The sequence below is a fragment of the Sabethes cyaneus genome, chromosome 2, assembly GCF_943734655.1.
Source record: "Sabethes cyaneus chromosome 2, idSabCyanKW18_F2, whole genome shotgun sequence".
In the NCBI taxonomy this organism is placed as follows: domain Eukaryota; kingdom Metazoa; phylum Arthropoda; class Insecta; order Diptera; family Culicidae; genus Sabethes; species Sabethes cyaneus.
This window is the reverse complement of record NC_071354.1, coordinates 22,628,395-22,650,288: the sequence shown is the minus strand read 5'-3', so window position 1 is coordinate 22,650,288 and position 21,894 is coordinate 22,628,395. Positions and strand designations below refer to the sequence as shown.

General features: G+C 40.0%; 1 protein-coding gene across 4 annotated transcripts in view; it reads right to left on the bottom strand.

The window, feature by feature from the left end:
* The window catches only part of LOC128733700 (protein N-terminal asparagine amidohydrolase), a 141,236-nt gene that overhangs the window by 24,449 nt on the left and 94,893 nt on the right, over positions 1–21,894 (bottom strand). The window contains exon 1 of one of the 4 annotated variants that reach the window (XM_053827466.1): positions 12,792–12,884. The exons of the other annotated variants lie outside the window; for them this stretch is intronic. Within the exon in view, the coding sequence (XP_053683441.1) occupies positions 12,792–12,869 (78 nt within the window). The 5' untranslated portion in view covers positions 12,870–12,884. Of the gene's footprint in view, positions 1–12,791; positions 12,885–21,894 lie in introns of those variants that run through there. 4 annotated transcript variants of the gene reach the window in all.

Below are 21,894 nucleotides of genomic sequence, written 5' to 3'. Positions count from 1 at the left end.
TTGATTGATCATCAATGATTCGCGATTTGACACTTTTCCGACTTCGAGCAGCGCAGGTAGGCTTACCTTTACTGCAATAGTAACGCAGCAATATAACCGTGCCCTGCGGTTTGTGGTCCTTTGGAAAGACCGCGTGGTGCATAAACCATTATCGGCGAAAGAGGCTTGAGGGTTGATTAAATTATGAAGCTATTAGTATGCAATTTACCGTCACTTGGCATTACATAGTGAATCGACAAAAGTTGTAAAACTAGGATTTTTTTTCGTGTCTGATTTGGGGTTTGCCAATAATAGTTATTTTCGGAAGTTTCATTAAGTATTTTCGTCAAATTCCATCAGAAAGCTGCACTTTCTGATATTCGGAGTAAACCACTCGTGATATAGTGACTACCTGTCACGGTAGGAATGCCGTAGGGTTTTGCGGTCCCTCTGATGGTCGGTCGCATTCGGGGGGTACCTAGTGAGAAAATAACTCTTTCGAGAGTCGCCGCCGCCGCCGCCGACGTCATCATCATCAACTTCATCTTGTGAATGTCGTCCTCATCGTCTTCGTCGCCGTTGTTGACGGAGATGACACGCATAGGCTGTACAAAATTGAATGCTACAACAAATGCTGTTTTTTTTTGTTAGAGGCAACAAAAAACGATACGAGATTAGGTGGTCGGATGCGGCGACGAATGCGCGTTATGAAGTTTGTCGAGTACACAATGCATGATTAATGCTTCACTCGACGGGCAGTGAAGAGTGCGCGGATTGCAACTTCTTTGGTTGTTGTTTCTTGCTGGAGCTGTCGTTGGATTAACTTTGCTTGGAAATTTATATCTAATGAGCGTCGAAAGACGCGGTGAAGGAAGATGAGATAATCAGATGAATGTGACTGTCAATTAGAAGAACAAAGCGTTAGATGTGGGGCATGGGGTATGAGAGTTAAGAGCACTGAATGCACTGAAGACGCTCATATTACATCTGTAAGGAGTTTGCGACAATCATCGCAAACATTCGTTACTAATTAAGATCGCATCCGAACGTCGCAATTTATGTAATCGATGCTTTGGCAGATGTACACGGGTCTAGTGTGACCCTTTCAACCTCCAGCGTCATTCGATTGTCTATTTTATTGCTTTGCAGGCAGGTGCCATCTGCCAATATGTACACGGTCATCGATTCGAATTCATTTTTCACCGTATTTATCGACTAAGATATCCATTTTGATGGGCACGGCCATTGGCTCTGACTGACAGCGGGTCGTTCGGCCCAGGGTGACAGCTGATAGCTTTACGAATGGTCGTTAAAATTTGCATTTAGTATCGAATAAGAAAAATGCATCTGACGGAAATGAGCTTATGGGCAGGGATATTATAAGTAGTGTACGTTGAGTTATTCATATTGTAGACTATCGAATGGATAAGTTTTGAGTTCGATAACTCCGATAGACGTGTTCAAGAGATGCGGTTGCGAAAAGTTGTTAATTTTAATAATATATAGCACGGAAATAAAACTACTACTGCGACTTTTTCTGGAAACTTTCAAAAAGATTCAATTATACTTGACACAGGTGAAGATTATTCATACAAAATTGGCCTGTTTCAATCTTTTTAAATCTGCTTTTTCTGCTTTAAAGTGAATGTAATGCACAATCAATAAAAGAGAGTACATAAACACAAGGAACAAAGAATAAAAGTCAAAAATAAACAAAAAGTAAGGAATAAAGCATAAAAAATGGAGAACAAAATAATAGTAAATAAAGAATGATATTCATAAAAATTTAAAAAAAGCAATAAAAACAGGGACTTCGCAGCTGCAAGTTTACAGAATCTTCTTGATGAGTGTTATTGGCGATAACAAAACAAATATTTGTGTTTCCTCTTTGTCGAAAATCTTAATTTTCTTGCAAATAAGAACAAAACATTGTGCATTTCCATCGCATTATTGCTAACATAATAAAGCAAAGCAAAGTTTAGGTACTACATTACATTTTTGAAACTTGAACTTCTGTTTCTTAATACGACAGACTTTGCAGCCAGCTTAAGAGTACAGGACTATGGCGGGACTAGTACTACGATTCTATCGACTCTTACACTATTATTCTAGACACGAGTATACGACGACTGGGTTGTTAGACCAAGGCCACCTAAAAATTGTAGCTTGAAAGTAAAAAAATTCTATAACTTTTTCAACAAAATAACAGCTTTTCTGGAAAAAGCTATGAGGGGACTCTTTGGTTTTCAAACCATAAATACAGGAAAAACGAATATTTTTCATGTTGTTGCAGGTATAAAAACTCTAGGCATTTGATGCCAAAAGTATCAAAATTGGTTCAGTGGTTCATAAGTTATGGCATTTTAAAGATTGATTTAAATGCAAAAATGGGCAGAAAATTATGATTTTTGAAACAAGCATTCATCCTAAGATGGAACGAAATCAGCTCAATGAAAAATACGTGTCTGAAAGGAACAAGTACACGAGATTTGAATAAAATCAGATCACTTTTTAATTTCGACAGTACTTTACGCGGCATTTTGACGCAAATTTTAAAACTCCGAAGTTTTTTAAACAAATTTTTCAAAACCTACACGGTTTAGCTGTATATGTCTATTACTACGCACATTTTTGAAACATAAATAAATTGAAATTTACGCGGTTTTTATGCAAATTTCGGAATTTACGAGATTTTGATTCACGTAGAACGTATTCTTCGCGTAAAAAGTGGGTATGAAATGAAAAAGGCAAACGAGAAATCGACCCACATAGCTTTTGCCAGCCCAAGCTCCTACCTAGCGCCTCCACGTGGCCATACTCGGTAATACTCTATTGAGTAGCTAAGCAAAGAGGGGCGATGCTGCGTGGTTCCCAGATGCCTGATCTCAAAACTGAGATTTTGGGCAGACGGCTGGGCCACAAGTCCTTGGTAGCAGGTTAGCCTAATAAAGCAAAGCCATGGGTTTATACCGTCTTTAGACATTACCCTTCTTTATCGACAGACTTCGCAGCCGGCTGTTAGAGTACAGGAAAATTACGGGGCCAGTGCAACAATCCTACTGACTCTAACTAGCAAGCACCGCCTAGCCGAGATTCGAACATACGACGATTGGCTTGTTAGACCAGCATCGTACCTCGAAGCTAGCTGGGCGGTGGGTTAGCCTAATATGTTATCTTAATTATTTGTTTCGTTTTAGCTCGTCAAGCACCTCCTACTGTACAATGACAACTTTGGCCGTAACAAGTATAAATAATCCCCATAGATACCAGAAGAAAAAATTAAACTAATTATTGGATATTAGATGCACTGATGGAAAATGAAATGACGCAACTATATTTCAGTCGAAGGATTGCTGATGAGATTGTTCTATTTTTGCCCATGTATACTCCATATATACTATACATACATACTTTATTATTGAATAAAGCTTCATCATGATCCTTATTGTTTGCCTTACCCTATTAATACGGTATCCCCTGTTTTCCTGACACATCTATGAAAATAGTATGGATTCCCTAAACTTTCAAAATGAGATTCTACACTAACATTCCTACCCACTTCCCCTGCGATTGTTCGGACGTAGCCAGATATATAATGCGATTATATAGCCATCTACGATGTGTACAACCTCATATGCTAATGCTAACGTATTCTTCGCGTAAAAAGCGACTAAAAATAAATAAAAGCTACAAATTAACGATGTTGAAACGTAAAATTGAAAACAAATAAACTGAATTGTGAATTAATGAAAATATTGGTTAAACCACGAATACGAACAGAAAATAGCAATGAGAATAATAATAAAGCAGGTATAATGAAGAATAGAATATAAAATAATAGCTGATTACCCGAACTTACTCGGGGCTCCTTTGTCTCTTAGCCACTTCTGAATCTAATATAGCAATGAAAAGTCACATAATGCAAGATACCCTTTTTCTTCATTTGAATGTGTCTACATTTTGTTAGCTCCCCCTCCTGTTGTCCCCCAGCCACTTGGAAATCTGTCTTCTTTTCAGTGATCCTTATAAAGTGAACGTCCCCCTTGTCAATGGCCACCCTATTCTCCCTTTCAGTAATCCCCTCTTGTTGTCCAGCCACTTGTTTATTTGTTTTTTTGTATTACTTCTATCGTTCCAAATGCAAGAGAAAAGCAGCCACTTTTATTTATTTGGACCTTCCCTCCTTGTTGGAGACCCCGCTTTTGTCACCTCCCTGCGCTGATTCTTTTATGTCAAGAAACATGAGTGCCAAGTTTGATGAAGAACCGTCCAGGCGTTTCGTCGTTATGGCGGAACATACATTCATACTCTCGTTCCTCGTCCCCCCTGTTGACTCCTCTCCCGGCAGCTCCCCCTTTTGTCACGTAGCCAATTATGCATTTGTTTGCTCTCTGAAAATCCCGATAACGGAAGAGAAACAAAGCCTTTTTTCATATATCCCTACTTGGGCTCCCCTCTCCATAATGCACCCTTTATAACTGTCTCGATTTCTTGTCTACCAGCCAATTATGCAACTGCATTCGCTCTAAGTGCGGGAGAAACACAACTCCTTTTACTTGTTTGGACCTCTCCGCTTGATAGAGACCACTCACCTTTTTATCAACCACCCAACGCTGATTCCCTTATATCAAGGAACCAAGTGTGCCAAGTTTGGTGGAATGCGGTCAAGGCGTTCTGGAGTTCTCCCATACAAATGAAACACAAATTTCTGCATAACTCCAGAACTAATCAAGCAAATGGAACAAAATTTTACATGTGGGTGTTTTTGGAGACAAGAATTTTTTCTATGGTGACTTGAGACTCCTCCCCACTTTAGGAGGGGGGGCTCCTATACAAATGAAATACAAATTTCCTCATAACTCCCAGAACTAATCAAGCAAATGGAACCAAATTTAGCATGTTGGTGTTTTTGTAAGCAATTTTTTTTCTATGGTGAATTTTGGAGGGGAATAATGACCCCTCTCCCTTTTAAGAGGAGGGGCTTCCATACAAATGAAACACAAATTTCGTCATAACTCGAGAACTAATCAAGCGAATGGAACCAAATTGGACATGTGGGTGTTTTTGGAGACAAGAATTTTTTCTATGGTGAATTGAAACCACTCTCTACGTTAGGAGGGGTTGTTCTCTACTTTACTGTGAGGAAAATTTGTATTTAAAACATCCATGAACTCCCCAGAAACTTGCAAAACTCAAGATTGTGACAAAGATCATCCGCGATTCACGATTTATATACACACTTAAAAAACTCAGCAAAATTTGCCGAGATTTGGACAACCGAGCGTTCGGTGAAAATTTCAGTTTTGCAAATCGACGTTTACGGATCTTTACTAACGTTTCGCATCATAAAAAATTTTACCGAACGCTCGGCTGTCCAAATCTCGGCAAAATTTTGCTGACTTCGGCACTTTTTTTAAAGTGTGTACAACACAGTTGTGGCAATACGAAGTTTGTCGGGTCAGCTAGTACAGAATAAAAAATAAAAATTATGGAAGAAAAGATAAATTATAAAAAAAATCAAAGAATAAGAGAAAAAAGGTATCAGAAACAAAAAAAGTAGCTCTGGATTCTACACCCTTTCTTTCCGTTATATAAAAGGGGGAATTAATAAATAATAGAGAATGTAAGAAAGTGTAAATTAACGAGAATCAAAGAATTAAAATATGAAGAAGGAAACGTATTGAATAAAAAAAAGTCTAGAGTAAGAAAATTAAGTAGTGAAATACATTAAGTAAAAGGTAAAAGATATACATTGCAAATGAAAAAATAAATTTAAAAGAAGTAATGATTGAGGAAAACGGATTACAAACAAAGATTAAATCAAAACGAATAGAATGAACAAAGAAATTAGCTATATACGGTAGAACAAAGAATAAAGAATAAATGTTGTAGATAAAATGAATAATAAGGAATATTGGATAAAGACGACGTCAACTACAGCATAAGGGATAAGAACAAATAAGAAGTAAACTAGATAAAGAGCAAAAACAGAAAGAAAACAGAATGGAAAATATACAGAATACAGAATAGAGTCAATAATTTAAAACGAAGAAAAAAGAAATATTAATATTCTTCTATGTAGATAAAAGTGAGCGTGAGATTGTTTGCATGTTTTACCATAACTCCATAACGCCTTGACCGATCTCCATCAAACTTGGCACACATATTCCTTGTTGTAAGGGAATCAGCACTGGAGGGTTGATGAGAGGGGGAGGCCACAACTCCAAAATGCCTGGACGGTTCTTCAGTACTAAAGGGGTTGACAAAAGAGGAGGGGGGGGGGTTCATAACAGGGGGAGGCCCTAACTCCGAAACGTCTAGATGGTTCTTCATCAAACTTGGCACGCATGTTCCTTGACATAGGGAAATCAGAATTGAAGGGGTTGACAACACGGGGGGGGGATTGTAACAGGGGCGGTCGTAAAAGGGGGGAAGGTGCGAACTCCGAAACGCCTGGACGCTTCTTCATCAAACTTGGCATGCATGTTCCTTGACATAAAGGAGTCAGAATTGAAGGGGTTGACAAAAGGGGGGGAGGTTCTTAACAGTGGCGAAGACTCTAACTTCGAAACGCCTGGATGGTTCTTCATTAAACTTGGCATACTTGACATAAGGGAGAATCAGCACTGGGAGGTTGCCAAAAGGGGGGGCCCTAACAAGCGGCTAAGTAAAAGGGGATGCGTTTCTCTTGCATTTAAACCGATTGCAATTGTACAAATAACTTTGAGAAAAGAGGGGGTTCCACCGAAGAAGAATATATGGTAAAAAAAGACCTTTGTTTAGTTTCCATTATAGAGATTTTCCTAGAGCAAACCAATGCCTAATTAGCTACGTGACAGAAGAGGGAGCTGACAGGGAAAGAATCGACAAGTAGGGGGACGAAGAACGTGAGTATGAATGTATGTTTCGCCATAGCTCCGGGACTTCTGGACTGTTCTTCATTACACGTCGTTTATCAAACACATGTATTTTGGTATAAAAGAAGGGCAGGGAGCGCAGGGAGGGTTGACAAAAGAGGAAGATGGTCTCTTACAAGGGGAAAGAAAGGTTCAAATGGGTAAAGGGGTGCGTTTCTCTTGCAATTGGAACGATACCAGTTACACAAGTTGCTGGATTTCTGAAAGGGGGGATAGGGTGGCCATTAACAAAGAGAAGGTTCAAAACGGTTTTTTGTAGATTTATAGGGATTACCGGGAAGAAGTCAGATTTACAAGTGGCTCGGGGACAACATGAGGGAAATTGGCAAAGAAAGTAGACACATTAAAATGAAAAAAGGGTTTGGTTTTTTGCACTATGAGAATTTTCGTTACAATAACAGATGTACAAGTGACGAGTAAGATCGGGTAATCAGCTAGCTTAAAAATAAAGAATAGAGCAAAAAAAAAAAATGAAAAACCCAAAGTTAGAAATCTATACCTATAAAGAAGGATTTCTGTCTGTCTGTCTGTCTGTCTGTCCGTATGTTCCTTATAGAATCGAAAACTACTGAACCAACCGGCATGAAAATATGCATGTAGAGGTTTTTTGGGGCCAGGAAAGGTTTTAGTGATGGTTAGAAACCCCTCCCCACACTAAGAGGGGGGGCTTCCATACAAATGAAACACAAATTTCTGCATAACTCGACAACTAATCAAGCAAATAGAACAAAATTTGGCATGTGGGTGTTTTCGGTGACAAGAATTTATTCTATGGTAAATTGAGACCCCTCCCCACTTTAGGACGGGGGGCTCCTATACAAATGAAGTACAAATTTCCTCATAACTCGAGAACTAATCAAGCAAATGGAACCAAATTTAGCATGTGGGTGTTTTTGTAGGCCAGAATATTTTCTATGGTTCTTAGGACCCCTTCTCACTTTAGGAGGGGGGGCTCCTATACAAATTACCTCATAACTCGAGAATTAATCAATCAAATGGAACCAAATTTGACATGTAAGTGGTTTTGGAGGCAAGATATTTTTCTATGGTGAATTGAGACCCCTCTTCTCTTTAGAAAGCGAGGTATGACCCATCTCCCCTTTAAGAGGGTGGGCTTCCATACAAATGAAATGCAAATTTCCTCTTATCTCGAGAACTAATCAAGCAAATGGAACCAAATTTGGCATGTGGGAGATTTTGGAGTCTTGAATTTATTTTATTGCAGAGACCTCTCACCCATGTGGTAGGGGGATATGGACTCTCATACAAATAAAACAGAAATTTTTGCGAAACTCAAAAACTAATCGAACTCGAGAAATTCGAGATTCTTTCATTATTCAATAACAAGGCCACAAAAACTATCTATAGTAACACTAGATCATTGAGGACGAGACGGCCGCGAGTGCTACCGGTGACACGCCGTCGGAAGCGCCGCCCACTGAAGGGAGGCAACTCCCCGAAGAAATCACTACTGTATAGGTTTATTTGTTTTACTAGGTCTACCTGGGTTTCCTGGAACGAGCGACAGCGAGTAAGGAGGTGATCGCGAAATGGTACTTTCCACAAAAAAGTTTTTCGTGAAATGGTACATTCCGCTAAAAGTTTTTCGCAAAATGCTATTCGGCGAAATGTTGTACAATCATGGTTAAGGTGACTTAAATGCTTATTGGCCTACATTTGAATAGCATTGGTGATGCTTATTGGTTACCTGGGATGCTTTCATAGTTACGTAACTGCCAAAATGAATCATCTAAGGTTGAACTCCTCAGAAACTTGCAAAACTTGAGATTGTGACAAATATCATCCGAGATTCATGATTTATGTACAACACAGGCTAATTTGTGGCAATACGAAGTTTGTCGGGTCAGCTAGTAAATTATAAAAATTATGGAAGAAAAGATAAATTATAAAAAAAATCAAAGAATAAGAGAAAAAAGGTATCAGAAACAAGAATGAAAAGAAAGGGTGTAGTTCTGGATTCTACGCCCTTTCTTTCCGTTATATAAAAGGGGGAATAAATAAATAACAGAGAATATAAGAAAGTGTAAATTAACGAGAATCAAAGAATTAAAATATGAAGAAGAAAACGTATTGAATAAAAAAGCCTAGAGTAAGAAGATTAAGTAGTGAAATACCTTGAGTAAAAGGTAAAAAATAAAAATTGCAGATGAAAAAATAAATTTAAAAGAAGTAATGATTGAGGAAAACAGATTACAAACAAAGATTAAATTAAAACGAATAGAATGAACAAAGAAATTAGCTATATACGGTAGTACAAAGAATAAATGTTGTAGATAAAATAATAAGGCATATTGGATAAAGACGATGTCAACTGCAGAATAAGGGATAAGAACAAATAAGAAGTAAACTAGATAAAGAGCAAAAACAGAAAGAAAACATAATGGAAAATATACAGAATACAGAAGAGCCAATAATTGAAAACAAAGAAAAAAGAAATATTAATAATCTTCTATGTAGATAAAAGTGAGTGTGAGTTTGTTTGTATGTTCCACCATAACTCCAGAGCGCCTTGACCGATCTCCATCAAACTTGGCACACACATTCCTTCATATAAGGGAATCAGTACTGGGGGGTTGATAATAGGGGGGGGAAGGCCACAACTCCGAAATGCCTGGACGGTTCTTCACCAAACTTGGCATACACGTTCCTTAACATAAGGGAATCAGTACTAAAGGGGTTGACAAAAGAGGGGGGGTTCATAACAGGAGGAGGCCCTAACTCCGAAACGCCTGGACGCTTCTTCATCAAACTTGGCATGCATGTTCCTTGACATAAAGGAATCAGAATTGAAGGGGTTGACAAAAGGGGGGGGAGGTTCATAACAGTGGGGGAGGCCCTAACTCCGAAACGCCTGGATGGTTCTTCATTAAACTTGGCATACTTGACATAAGGGGGAATCAGCACTGGGAGGTTGCCAAAAGGGGGGGCCCTAACAAGCGGCTAAGTAAAAGGGGATGCGTTTCTCTTGCATTTAAACCGATTGCAATTGTACAAATAACTTTGAGAAAAGAGGGGGTTCCACCGAAGAAGAATATATGGTAAAAAAAGACCTTTGTTTAGTTTCCATTATAGAGATTTTCCTAGAGCAAACCAATGCCTAATTAGCTACGTGACAGAAGAGGGAGCTGACTGGGAAAGAATCGACAAGTAGGGGGACGAAGAACGTGAGTATGAATGTATGTTTCGCCATAGCTCCGAGACTTCTGGACTGTTCTTCATTACACGTCGTTTATCAAACACATGTATTTTGGTATAAAAGAATCAGCACAGGGAGGGTTGACAAAAGAGGAAGATGGTCTCTTACAAGGGGAAAGAAAGGTTCAAATGGGTAAAGGGGTGCGTTTCTCTTGCAATTGGAACGATAGCAGTTACACAAGTTGCTGGATTTCTGAAAGGGGGGATAGGGTGGCCATTAACAAAGAGAAGGTTCAAAACGGTTTTTTGTAGATTTATAGGGATTACCGGGAAGAAGTCAGATTTACAAGTGGCTCGGGGACAACATGAGGGAAATTGGCAAAGAAAGTAGACACATTAAAATGAAAAAAGGGTTTGGTTTTTTGCACTATGAGAATTTTCGTTACAATAACAGATGTACAAGTGACGAGTAAGATCGGGTAATCAGCTAGCTTAAAAATAAAGAATAGAGCAAAAAAAATGAAAAACCCAAAGTTAGAAATTTTATATAAAGAGCAAAGAATAATCCATAAATACAGTAATGTTCCGATTTTGTCTACCCCCGATTTTGTCAGCCTTTAAATTTTGTTCAATTTTTGTGCTTTTAAATATGATTAAAATATTTTTCAGCCTGCTTGGCACTATTCTGATTCTCTGGGGGGAGTTTTTGAATAAAATGATGCCTTCTTACGAGTGATTCTGGGTCAAAATTAGGATATTTTTATAGTAAAAGTTCTATAGTTCCTAAACAAGCAAAGATAGAGGTATACTATATTCAGCAATGTTGTGTAGTTATACTATTTGTACAACCTTGTAAAACAAGAAAAGGTCATACAACAACTACAAAAACAGCTAAAATAGAAAAACTGATTTCAGCGATTTATCATTTATGAGAAATAGGATTTTTCTATCTTTGCTGAAGAGATAGAAGCTTACTGTCTTCAGCAAAATTTCTTGTAATAATATGCTGTAAAACTTTGCAGAACACATCAATGTGTTATATTGAAACTGAAGGAAAATAAATTTTTTATTGCACTTTTAGGGGAATTAATCAAAATTTGAATTTCACTGGACGATATAACTTTTAATTTCAAGAAACTCTTCCAAAGGTTCCATAAACCTAAAGCCAAGTTTTCCCGCTTAAAGCTAATGCGCAACAAAAAAGGTTCTGGACCGAGGGTTAAAATTTAATTTTTAGTAGAAGTCTTCGATATTGCAAGGTCTTAAGTCTTTCATTTTAAAAAAAAAAAATTCGATTTTGTCAGTTTCCCTATTTTGTTTGCCCAAAATTCAACACGGGGCTGACAAGATCGGAACATTACTGTAATACAAAAGAAATATTGAAAATCAAGAAAGAATGAAAAATAAACATAAATACTAAACCAAACTAATGAAAAAGAGAAAGCATTAGGAGTAAAGAGAAATAAAAGTCAAAATGATCACCTTAAATGATTTTGACCTTAAATTAATAGTCCGGTCAATCAATAACGAATCATTTGTCCTTAAATGCTTTTCCCAAATTCGCTTATGTTGAAATTAATTTATGAGGAGCTATTGTTATTTCCCTAAATCATTAGCGGAAAAGTAACTCAAAATTTGAAACACAGCAATCCCCAGTAAACCAAACGGTCAATGAAAAACAACACCTGAAGGTGTTTGATTCATTTTGCAATTCCCATTTCATCAAATTATTATTTTTCCTATGCTTTTAATGTATGTCATTTATATTAACAACACGTTTTACTATAAATAGGACACAAATTCTCACCAATCATTAGTCTGACTACTGGAACTATCCATTAAAAATACTCATAAAACATCTCAATAATTGCTCAACTGTTCCGGTGCCCGTAATGCCTTTTCTATCACAAATCGAATCTCTCTAATCATGTTTATAAATTGATTCTCCAATAAACTTAACAACCGTAGACGTAACCGATTCCGTGGAGCGGAGTAAGCAATAGCCGCCTTATAGTGCTATCAATCGGTGATTACGGCTTTCCGATAAGCATCTCGAATGAGGCTGGGTGAGTCACCAGCAAGCTCGTTAGTTCTGGTATTACCTCTCCGTGTGCACACACAGATTGATGATTATGACGTTTGACGTTCTGGCCGTGCATCTGCATCGTGTTAATTTCAACCGATTCGGGACGAAAGGTCATCCCATTTCCGATTAAGTGAAATGGGATTCCGACGCTTTATGTACCCGCATTCGTAGAAATTGAACCTTAGGTCTACCGTAGGTATTAAATTTTATCTGCTTCCTATAGAGGCCCTTCACTAGTTGCCGCCCCCTCCGAGATTGCGCATCAAAACACACCCACTTTGAGTAAAATATTTGCTCACATTCACATGTGCCATTCGGACGAGTGAGTGGAGTGGCTGCTTGCTACGAGCGAACGACGACTTCGTTAAAGTGTTTCCGCGGAATTTGTTTGGGAACCTCCTCTTGCAGCTAGACCAGCTAAACCATAATTCACTGTTTTGCTATTGAGCGAAAAAGCCTGTTAGTACCCATTAGACCGTATCAGAAAAAAATAATAGTAAATATTGTGCAACCAACTTCGTCATGTAACATGCACCTTTGATGGCCAATATTTGTACAACAAATTTCCCTATATCCGGATAAACGTTGAACTGTGCCTAAATTGGATATTCAAATCAAATTTTCGAATTCTTCTCGGTCGTAAACTGACTCACCCTAAGCAGTTCATAGTTCTCCACCGTCAAGCCAGCAACGATGAGTGGTTGCAAAAAAACACACATCCAATCCATCATCTTACCAGAAGAAGACAAGATCGATTTCTCTCGCTCACACATACGCACGAAAGCGCTGGGCATTGAGTTCGTCTTGGGCGTAATAAAAAATAATTGTTTAACTATAAATTAAAATCCCATTGCTATCGATAAAACATATTTCCTATAGGCAGCGATCAAATCCACCGGGGAGCAGCACCAGCATCGCGCACTAGAGCTAGCGCAGGCCAAATGATACAATAGTGCAATAAAACCGTCGCTGGTCTGGCCTGGAGTCTGTGCGGTCACAGAGAGCAGAGGAGCGCGGGGTTTTTTCTGCAATAATACGAAAATTTAGCACGACCATAAAACATTTATTTCAATTAAGATCTATCCACCCACCGATTGAGTGGTTTCGATTTCTGTCAGTCCGGAGTTCATATGATCGGTGCTATATTCGCATTTAAAGCGTAGCAGCAGCAGCAGCAGCCTTCCTTCGTATCCTATAACTAAACCGTGTAATTACATTCGTCGTTGCTTCCCCAATGCAGAGGTATTCGATATCTTCACCTACAACTTCATGTCAATTGATACTGACAGCAAATTTAATTATTTGCAATAAAAGTCTGCACTGTAGCTCTGAGAAGCAATTCTGTGGCAGAATCAGTGGTCATTTGCTGAGTTTAATATTGGGTGCAAAATAAATTTTTTTTTCAACAAAATGTATTTCAGTTGCTGATCAATTTTTAAAAACTATTGCGCACAGCCCAGGGAAGACTTTTTCGCTTACAGCAAATTTATTGAACTCGGGTTGAACCTGTATGAATTTTTGGTGTTCATTTGTTTTTATTTGAAAAATAAAATTTATCTAATTCAACTCGGTTTGAATGAACAAACTATTGAGTAATTCTCGCTGAAACGGGGCTACTACTGGCCAAACAAAGTCTTCAAATATTGGAACTTTTGCACTTGATTGGTTGAAAATGGTTAAAAAATAAGAATTACATTTTTAATACCACGAAACAGTGGACCCCTCGTTCGCCAAGTGTCCCGAAAGTTTAAAAAAAGTTGAATATTAAGCAAACCTCGAGATCTATAGGATGTTATATTTCATAAATTTGAAATGAAACAACTAGCAAATGGCATGATTCTGTAAAGTAGAAGAACAGAGTATTCAAATGGAGTAACAAAATTTTTTGGCGGCCATCTTGCATTTGGTCGCAATGTTGGATTTTATCAAAAAGTCGCCGATTTCACCATGAGTACCCGAACTGATTTTCATTTTAAGACCACCGTTGGAAAGCTGAAAAAAATTCTATAATAAACATTCATGAAATTAGGTGTGCATCGGCATTAACTAAATGTAACAACCAATTATCTGTAGCAAGGCACAAAATATAATACTTATAATACTAAGATTCGTTTTGGCATGGAAGATAGTGCATTGAATGTCCTGTGCATTAGGGATGGGAATCGAAAGCCAAAGTATCGATATTTGGTATCACAATATATCGGACCGATCCGATACTGAGTAATGAGTGCATCCTTCTTCTCATCTAGCGGGTTCTCATTTAGCCATGGTGGCTCATGCTGTAGCAAGAATTTGTTTCCATTGCACTCGGTCTTGGGTTCCTGAGTTATCTATCGGTCGCTAATTCGTTGAGCGTATCGACAAATTCTCAAGTCGGTTTCAACCTAGTCGAGCTGTTAGGCCATTGGGTCTAGCGCGTTGGGCCCCTCTATTCCTGGTGCCAGGGGAATTCCGTAGCTTCCTTCCCCAGGTGTACGCTGGAAAGCTCTCTAAGTTATACCTGCAGCACTTGCTTGAGCCTACGCCACTTTCTGTTTTCCGCTTGTAATAGTTCGGAATACTTTTCATTCAGATGAGGCAAGTGCTCGTATATCTTCCGTAAGCAAAGGTACACTCTCAAATTTGTAATGGATTCTGTGCATCATAAAATCGAGTTTCGAAGACGAAAAAAGCAAAGTTTTGCATATTGTTGCATAGGTCAATAAGTGCATGCCTTATCTCTGAGTTGACTACTCGAGATATTTGTGCAGTCACAGTAGAACTCGTCGTGGATGATGTCCATAGGCGCTATGTCTACTGTTCTGCATACTTACCACACGATGAACCGTCTCCCAGCGACGATTTCAGAAATGTGGTGAGATACTGCCAGTCTAATGGGCTTCCGCTCATTGTAGGCAGTGATGCCAATGCCCATCACATCATTTGGGGCAGCTCGGATATCAATCCGAGAGGCTCTGATTTGATGGAATATTTGAGTAGTACCAACCTTGGAATACTCAACATTGGCAATTGTCCAACTTTCATACGAGCTGGTAGAGAGGAAGTGTTAGATATAACACTCTGCTCTAACAGGATCAGTCATGAGTTGGCACAATGGCATGTTTCAAATGAGACACCAATATCTGATCATTGCTTTATATATTTTGATCATTTGGGTGTCTCCTTGAACGCTGCAACCTTTCGCAATCCGAGATTTTCTGACTGGGAACTCTTTGAGGAGGAACTGGCGACGAAATTTCAAGGATTCGAACCGACGATTGAGTCATCGATCGACTTGGATGTGGCTGTAGATGTCACAACATCTTTTATTGCGGAATCTTTTGAAGTAGCTTGCCCGCTAAAAACTAATAAAACGACTAGAGGAACACCGTGGTGGAACTCTCATCTCGCGGAACTAAAGAAACGATGCAGGAGAGCCTGGAATAGACGTCGGAGGGATGGCGTGGAGCCTTTCAAGCAGGACCGGAAAGCCTATGCAAAGGCTCTACGATCTTCAGCACGCACGAGCTGGCACAGGTTCTGTAGCAACGTTTCCAGTTTCGGCGAGGCAAGTCGACTTAATAAAATACTGTCAAAATCGAAAGATTATCAGGTTAATAACATTCGAAGTTCGAACGGTGAATACTGTTCGAATGACAATGAAATCCTGGAATGTCTCTTTTATAGTCACTTTCCGGGCTGTGTGGAACCTGAAGTTCGAAACGATCCAGAAATCGTTTTAGGTGGCTTAGACTCATGGGCTTTTGCTCGGAGACTTGTCACAACTGAAGCGATTGAGTGGGCCGTGAACAGCTTCTCTCCATACAAATCTCCTGGAACAGATGGAATATATCCTATTCTACTGCAGAAAGGATTCAAGTACTTCAAACACATTCTGAGAAGGATGTTTGTATGTAGTATTGCTATTGGGTACATCCCAACTCAATGGCGTGAAATAACCATTAAGTTCATTCCTAAAGGTGGACGCGCGACATACGAGCAAGCAAAAAGTTTTAGACCAATCAGTCTAACGTCATTCTTGCTTAAATCACTTGAGCGGATTGTTGATCACCACATCCGCGAAACAAGCTTAGTAGAAGTTCCTCTTCATTCAGCACAACATGCTTATCAAAGTGGCAAATCTACAACCACTTTATTACATGATGTGGTGGATAAAATTGAGGTTGCTTTTTCACAAAAGGAATCTTGCTTAGGAACTTTTTTGGATATTGAAGGCGCGTTTGATAACGTATCTTTCGCTTCCATTTTGGAGGCTGCTCGTTATCATAATGTGCCTTCAATAATCATAAAGTGGATAGAACAAATGCTTAGTAACCGATTGCTTTTTTCGTCCTTACGGCAAGCAAGCATTTGGAAGCAAAGTGTTTGTGGATGTCCACAAGGTGGCGTTCTCTCGCCTCTTTTATGGAACCTTGTGGCGGACGGCCTATTGAGGAAACTCAATGGTCTAGGCTATCCGTCATATGGTTTTGCGGATGACTATCTCATCCTAGTAGTTGGAAAGTGCATAAGCACATTATTTGACTTAATGCAGCAGGCACTACGTGTCGTAGAAACGTGGTGCCGAGAAACTGCACTTTCGGTAAATCCGAGCAAAACATCTATCGTCTTATTTTCAAGACGTAGAAATACCAATAGAGCTCGCGCTCTGCGCTTTTACGATTCGGATGTTGATGTTGTGAACGAAGTGAAGTACGTGGGGTTGATTCTCAACTCCAAGCTTGACTGGTCCACAAATATTGATTTCCGAATTAAAAAAGCGTGCATGGCCTTTGGGCAATGTAGACGAGCAATTGGCAACTCTTGGGGGCTTAAACCCAAATACATACACTGGTTATACACGGTCGTTGTCAGACCAATACTGGCGTATGGTTGTCTTGTATGGTGGCAGAGAGGGGAAGTTGTGACTGTCCAGACAAAGCTAAACCATCTTCAAAGGATGTGTTTAATGGCAATGTCTGGTGCATTTACTACAACTCCTACTGCCGCCCTAGAAGCTATTTTCAATATTAAACCTCTACACTTCCACCTGAAGCAAGAGGCACTAATATGTGCTTATCGACTACACGCGATTGGCAGTCTGTGGACGGTTCCACTGGTCATACTCGACTGTGGTCGCAAATTGTTGCTGAGGACAAGTTTGCCCTTGCTCCTAGCGATGTAACGCTCATGCGTACTTTCCCGTATAGGACTTTCTCAAGTGACTTTCCTCCTAGAGAGGATTGGATGTCAGGCTACATGGAAAGGAAAATTTCCGACTATGTGGTCTGTTATACCGATGGTTCCTTGTACGAAGGTCGCGCGGGTGCTGGTGTTTACTGCCGTGAGCTAGAATTGGAGGAATCCTATTCGTTGGGTAGTTACTGCACCGTTTTTCAAGCTGAAATCTTTGCAATTATGTGCGGAGCTCAGTTTGCACTTCAGAAAGAACTGATAGGCAAGATTATCTACTTCTGTTCTGACAGTCAAGCCGCTATAAAAGCCCTTTGTGCGGCTAATTCTAAATCTAAAACAGTCATCGCCTGCCACACCCAATTAGAAGAACTAAGCATTCTAAATGCCGTTCATCTGGTTTGGGTTCCTGGCCATTCTGGTATAACCGGAAATGAATGGGCTGATGAACTAGCAAGATCTGGAGCAGAAAAGTCGGTTTTCGGACCGGAACCTGCTTTACCAATTGCGGCATGTTGGATAAAACAAAAGATTCGATCTTGGTTTTCATCTGAACATGTACGTTATTGGGAAAATCTTGAAACTTGTCGTCAAACGAAAAGTTTCATTGTTAAGCCTTGTGAGAAGGTTGCGAAATTTCTTTTGCAACACTCAAAGGTAAATTGCAGTATTCTTGTCAGATCACTGACTGGTCACTGCAGACTAAATTATCATATGGCTACGATTCAGCGAGCTGAATCGTTTCATTGTAATTTATGTGAATCCGACTACGGTACACCATATCACGTAATTTGCAACTGTCCTGCAGTAGCACAATTGCGTCATAGGATCTTTGGATCCTACGTCTTAAATGAATCGGATTTTAGGAAACTAAAATTACGAGACATTTTGATGTTCCTTACCGAAAGCGGTATTGAGCTATAAGCTCTTATTTATCATGAGTATACCCCCCAGGGGGTGTACTTTTGATAAGTTAACTACCAAGGATTGCAGTATCCCTTCGGGGGTACAAAAATCTCTCGGTATATATATGTTTGTGTTTGTCCAAATTCCTCATCCACCCCTTCCTATTCCTCCTGTTTTCCTTCCCGTCCTCATCAGGTAAATGATGACACGGGCAAGATGGGCAAGGCACAAATCTTCCACATGATTGTGAGGAACGTGCTGCTCGAGCCAAAGATGCTGATACCTGATACCTGATACGCCACTTTCTGTTTTCCGCTTGTAATAGTTCGGAATACTTTTCATTCAGATGAGGCAAGTGCTCGTATATCTTCCGTAAGCAAAGGTACACTCTCAAATTTGTAATGGATTCTGTGCATCATAAAATCGAGTTTCGAAGACGAAAAAAGCAAAGTTTTGGGCTCAAACGTCTTTCTAAGACTTGGCCCTTCTTTATCGATAGACTTCACAGCCGGCTGTTAGAGTACAGAACAATTACGGAGCTGTTGCAACGATCCTACTGCCTCTATCTAGTAGCACGAAAACAAATCAATGTTAAAATAAATAAATGAGTTTTTCGGTTCTTGCTATAAATAAAATTTATAATTCTTCAACATATATGGGTACCGGTACTGGAACCGGTACTACGGGTACTGATGCTCCCAGTACCGAAATACCGGTTCTCAAAAATAGTGTCGGTACTCCCAACCCTAACGGGAATCAACATTTTCACCAACGATGACGAAAGCAATTTTATCAATTGTTGGAGCATTGAATTGACGTTCATGACTTCCCGTCGAACGTTTATCCGCTCTAGTAAGGATTTTGTGGTCATCAGAAGGCATACACGGTATTAGGTGGCTTAGTGCAGATATTTTAGCGGGTAATAGAGGGCCATATTTGACGAAAAAAAATTCTTCTATGCATATGACCAAACCCTAAACGTTACAGAGCTATTAAATTTTTTTAGTTTTCGGTTCTGTTTACCTCAACGTAGCTCTAATATCGAAACTATTCTAGCTAGCTCAATTATGTTACTTTCATTCGAAAGCTGAGAAAATTTCGTATTAAAAATTGCTCTTAAACCTCATACTTCATGAAATTTAGTAACTTTCTAGAAGTAAAAAGTTTTGAAACGAGTGTTTCTCATGGCGTTTTTATCAAGTTTTTCTAAACAAGGTGTAATTAAACTGATTGCTTTTATTTGCCAATTTGAAGCTCTGGTAACCGTTCTACAATTCGTTTCTAAACGTGAAACACCTATCTCTTTTAGTTTCGTTGCAATTTCATTTTAAACATATGGTTTTGGGTGCTCAGTTAGTATCTGAAAATTGCACGAATTCATACATCACGCATAACACAAGAGCACCGCGTGCGACGGGCACGGTCTGACGCATGTGGAAAACAATAACGAAACAGACTTCTGGAGTGTCTCTGAGATGTTTCTGAAAACGATTGCTTGTATTAAAATGTATTCTATGGAAGAACTCGCTCACCTTTGTTATGGCTTCGTTATTTATGTAGCCAACACGAGAGCCCAGCAAGAGCATATGATTGTAGATTTTTTGAATGTTGGCTACCTAATGAAAGTAAGTGAACACAAATTCAGAATTCGTTTTGTTACACAATGATTTTATTTCAGGGACGTCTACGAGAACGCACCGTTGCATTATATTATTATTCCGAAAGCCGTCAAATTCGCAGAATTTGCTTTTTGTGTCTTATGTGCCCAAGTAGCACACTATAGCTCCATTTAGTTGAAGCAACCGGATTACGACCGAAATTAGTTATATTACGGTTACACAACAGCTTTGTAACAACCATGCTAGCAGGGTGGACTCCTGGTTGCGACGCGGAAAATTAGGCAAGGGATGGTAATTGAAGCAACGCTTAGAAGTTGACTACCATTCCTCTTTACCCAAACGGGGGAATCCGCGGATCAAACTAAGTCGGAGTCAATTATAATCGGTGACGAAACATGCGTCAAAGCTGATTTCTAACAAATTTCAGGCCAGGAATTTTACACCGGAAATATGTGTCGCACTCGTCCGCCTAGTCCCAGACACAGCTCTTGTAGAAAACCTCGAATCTACCTTTTTAGGTTCTTGCCTTCTACAATGAAGACTACATCGTCCGCCTTTAACGACTCCTTTTTCTCGAACCATTTCGATCTTTTTATCTTGAACCACTTCGAAGTCCTTGTCGTTTGTTACTTCGCGGGGGAATCCCAGAAATCCACTTCCCGACTCGGTGACATTTACTTCCTCCAGTCCGTAGACCGTCCATCCGAGCTTGCATCGCGCTGCTATCGGATCTACGCTCAAAGCTCCGATCTTGGCTTTAAGTGGGGCGAATGAATAAAGGATGTTTAGTTCTATTACCATCTCTGGTCGTCCACTGTACGACGAAATAGGCAGACCGCGCATGTGCTTGAATTGCCGTGCGAGACCCGCTGCGTCTATCGTTTGATTAGGCAGCATCAAGCTTTCGTCGGTGCGGATTGACTTTAGCAACATCTTCTCGTCCTCTCCAACACCTGACACCCACGGGTTCATCCGTTTGGAATTCTTCTCCACTCTAGCCAGGTCGGCCGTCCACTTTATCGTTAGTTTTTCGTGGACTCCAACAACATCTTAACGATCCGCAACGCTCTTTTCCACCAGGGTTACCGACGCTCCTTCGTCTAGGAAGGCCAAGACAGTGACGGACTTTTCCCCACAGTGTAAGCTAACCGGAATCATCCGGAACAGCGTATCGTTGATCGTCCGGATGTGCGCGCTGGTTCCAATAGCACCGTCGATTGGATGAAGAAGTTCGTTATGTGGTTGTCTGCAGCCACCAACGTTGCATTTCAGCTTGAACTTACATAGTGCCAATCCGTGATCGTTCAGACACAAGTAGCACAGATTCCAACGATCGACGACTTTCATCCAGTCTGCGTACGACAGATTCCTGAAGTCCTGACAATATCTCAACAGATGTTCTATGCGCCGACACACCTTGCACGGCTTTATGCCTCTGCTTTCTTCGCCACCGGTTTGACTTTCAGTTTCACTGTGGTTGTATACCGTTCCATATTCCTTCGATTCGCTTTGCGCTTTTTCTGAACGGCTATTGGTGTTGGCTTCGCCGGCAGGCTCGATTTCCATGCTGACATTCGCTTCGCAGGCATCCGACACTATCTCGGATAGAAAATCGGTGAAAGTCCTGAGGGTTACCTTTTTCTTCCCTCGCTTGAAGCGCACCCAGTCACGCTTATCGTTGTCTGGGAGCTTTTCGACCAGCTCTTGAATGAGTAGCGGATTGATTAAGTGCTGTTTCAGATCCGCCGCCTCCAAGTGTTCGCCCAGCTGTTCGACGGCTATACCGAAGGGAATGAATGTGGCCAACTTTCCGGCCTTCGGTGGCTCCATCTTGTGCACTTTCTCCAAATTACTCTGCAGAAGTCGTTCCGGACGACCAAACAACTGCCGAAGCCTTGCGATTACTTTCGGAACTGATTTCGGTAGAAGTAGCTTGACCTTTTAGGCATTTTTGTAGCCGCACAAGGTTTTCGATATCCGAGTACCCACAAGCTTCGTTGGACGCTTGGTACATTCCAAAGAATAACGGCCATTCGCCCGGTTTTCCCGAGAAAATAGG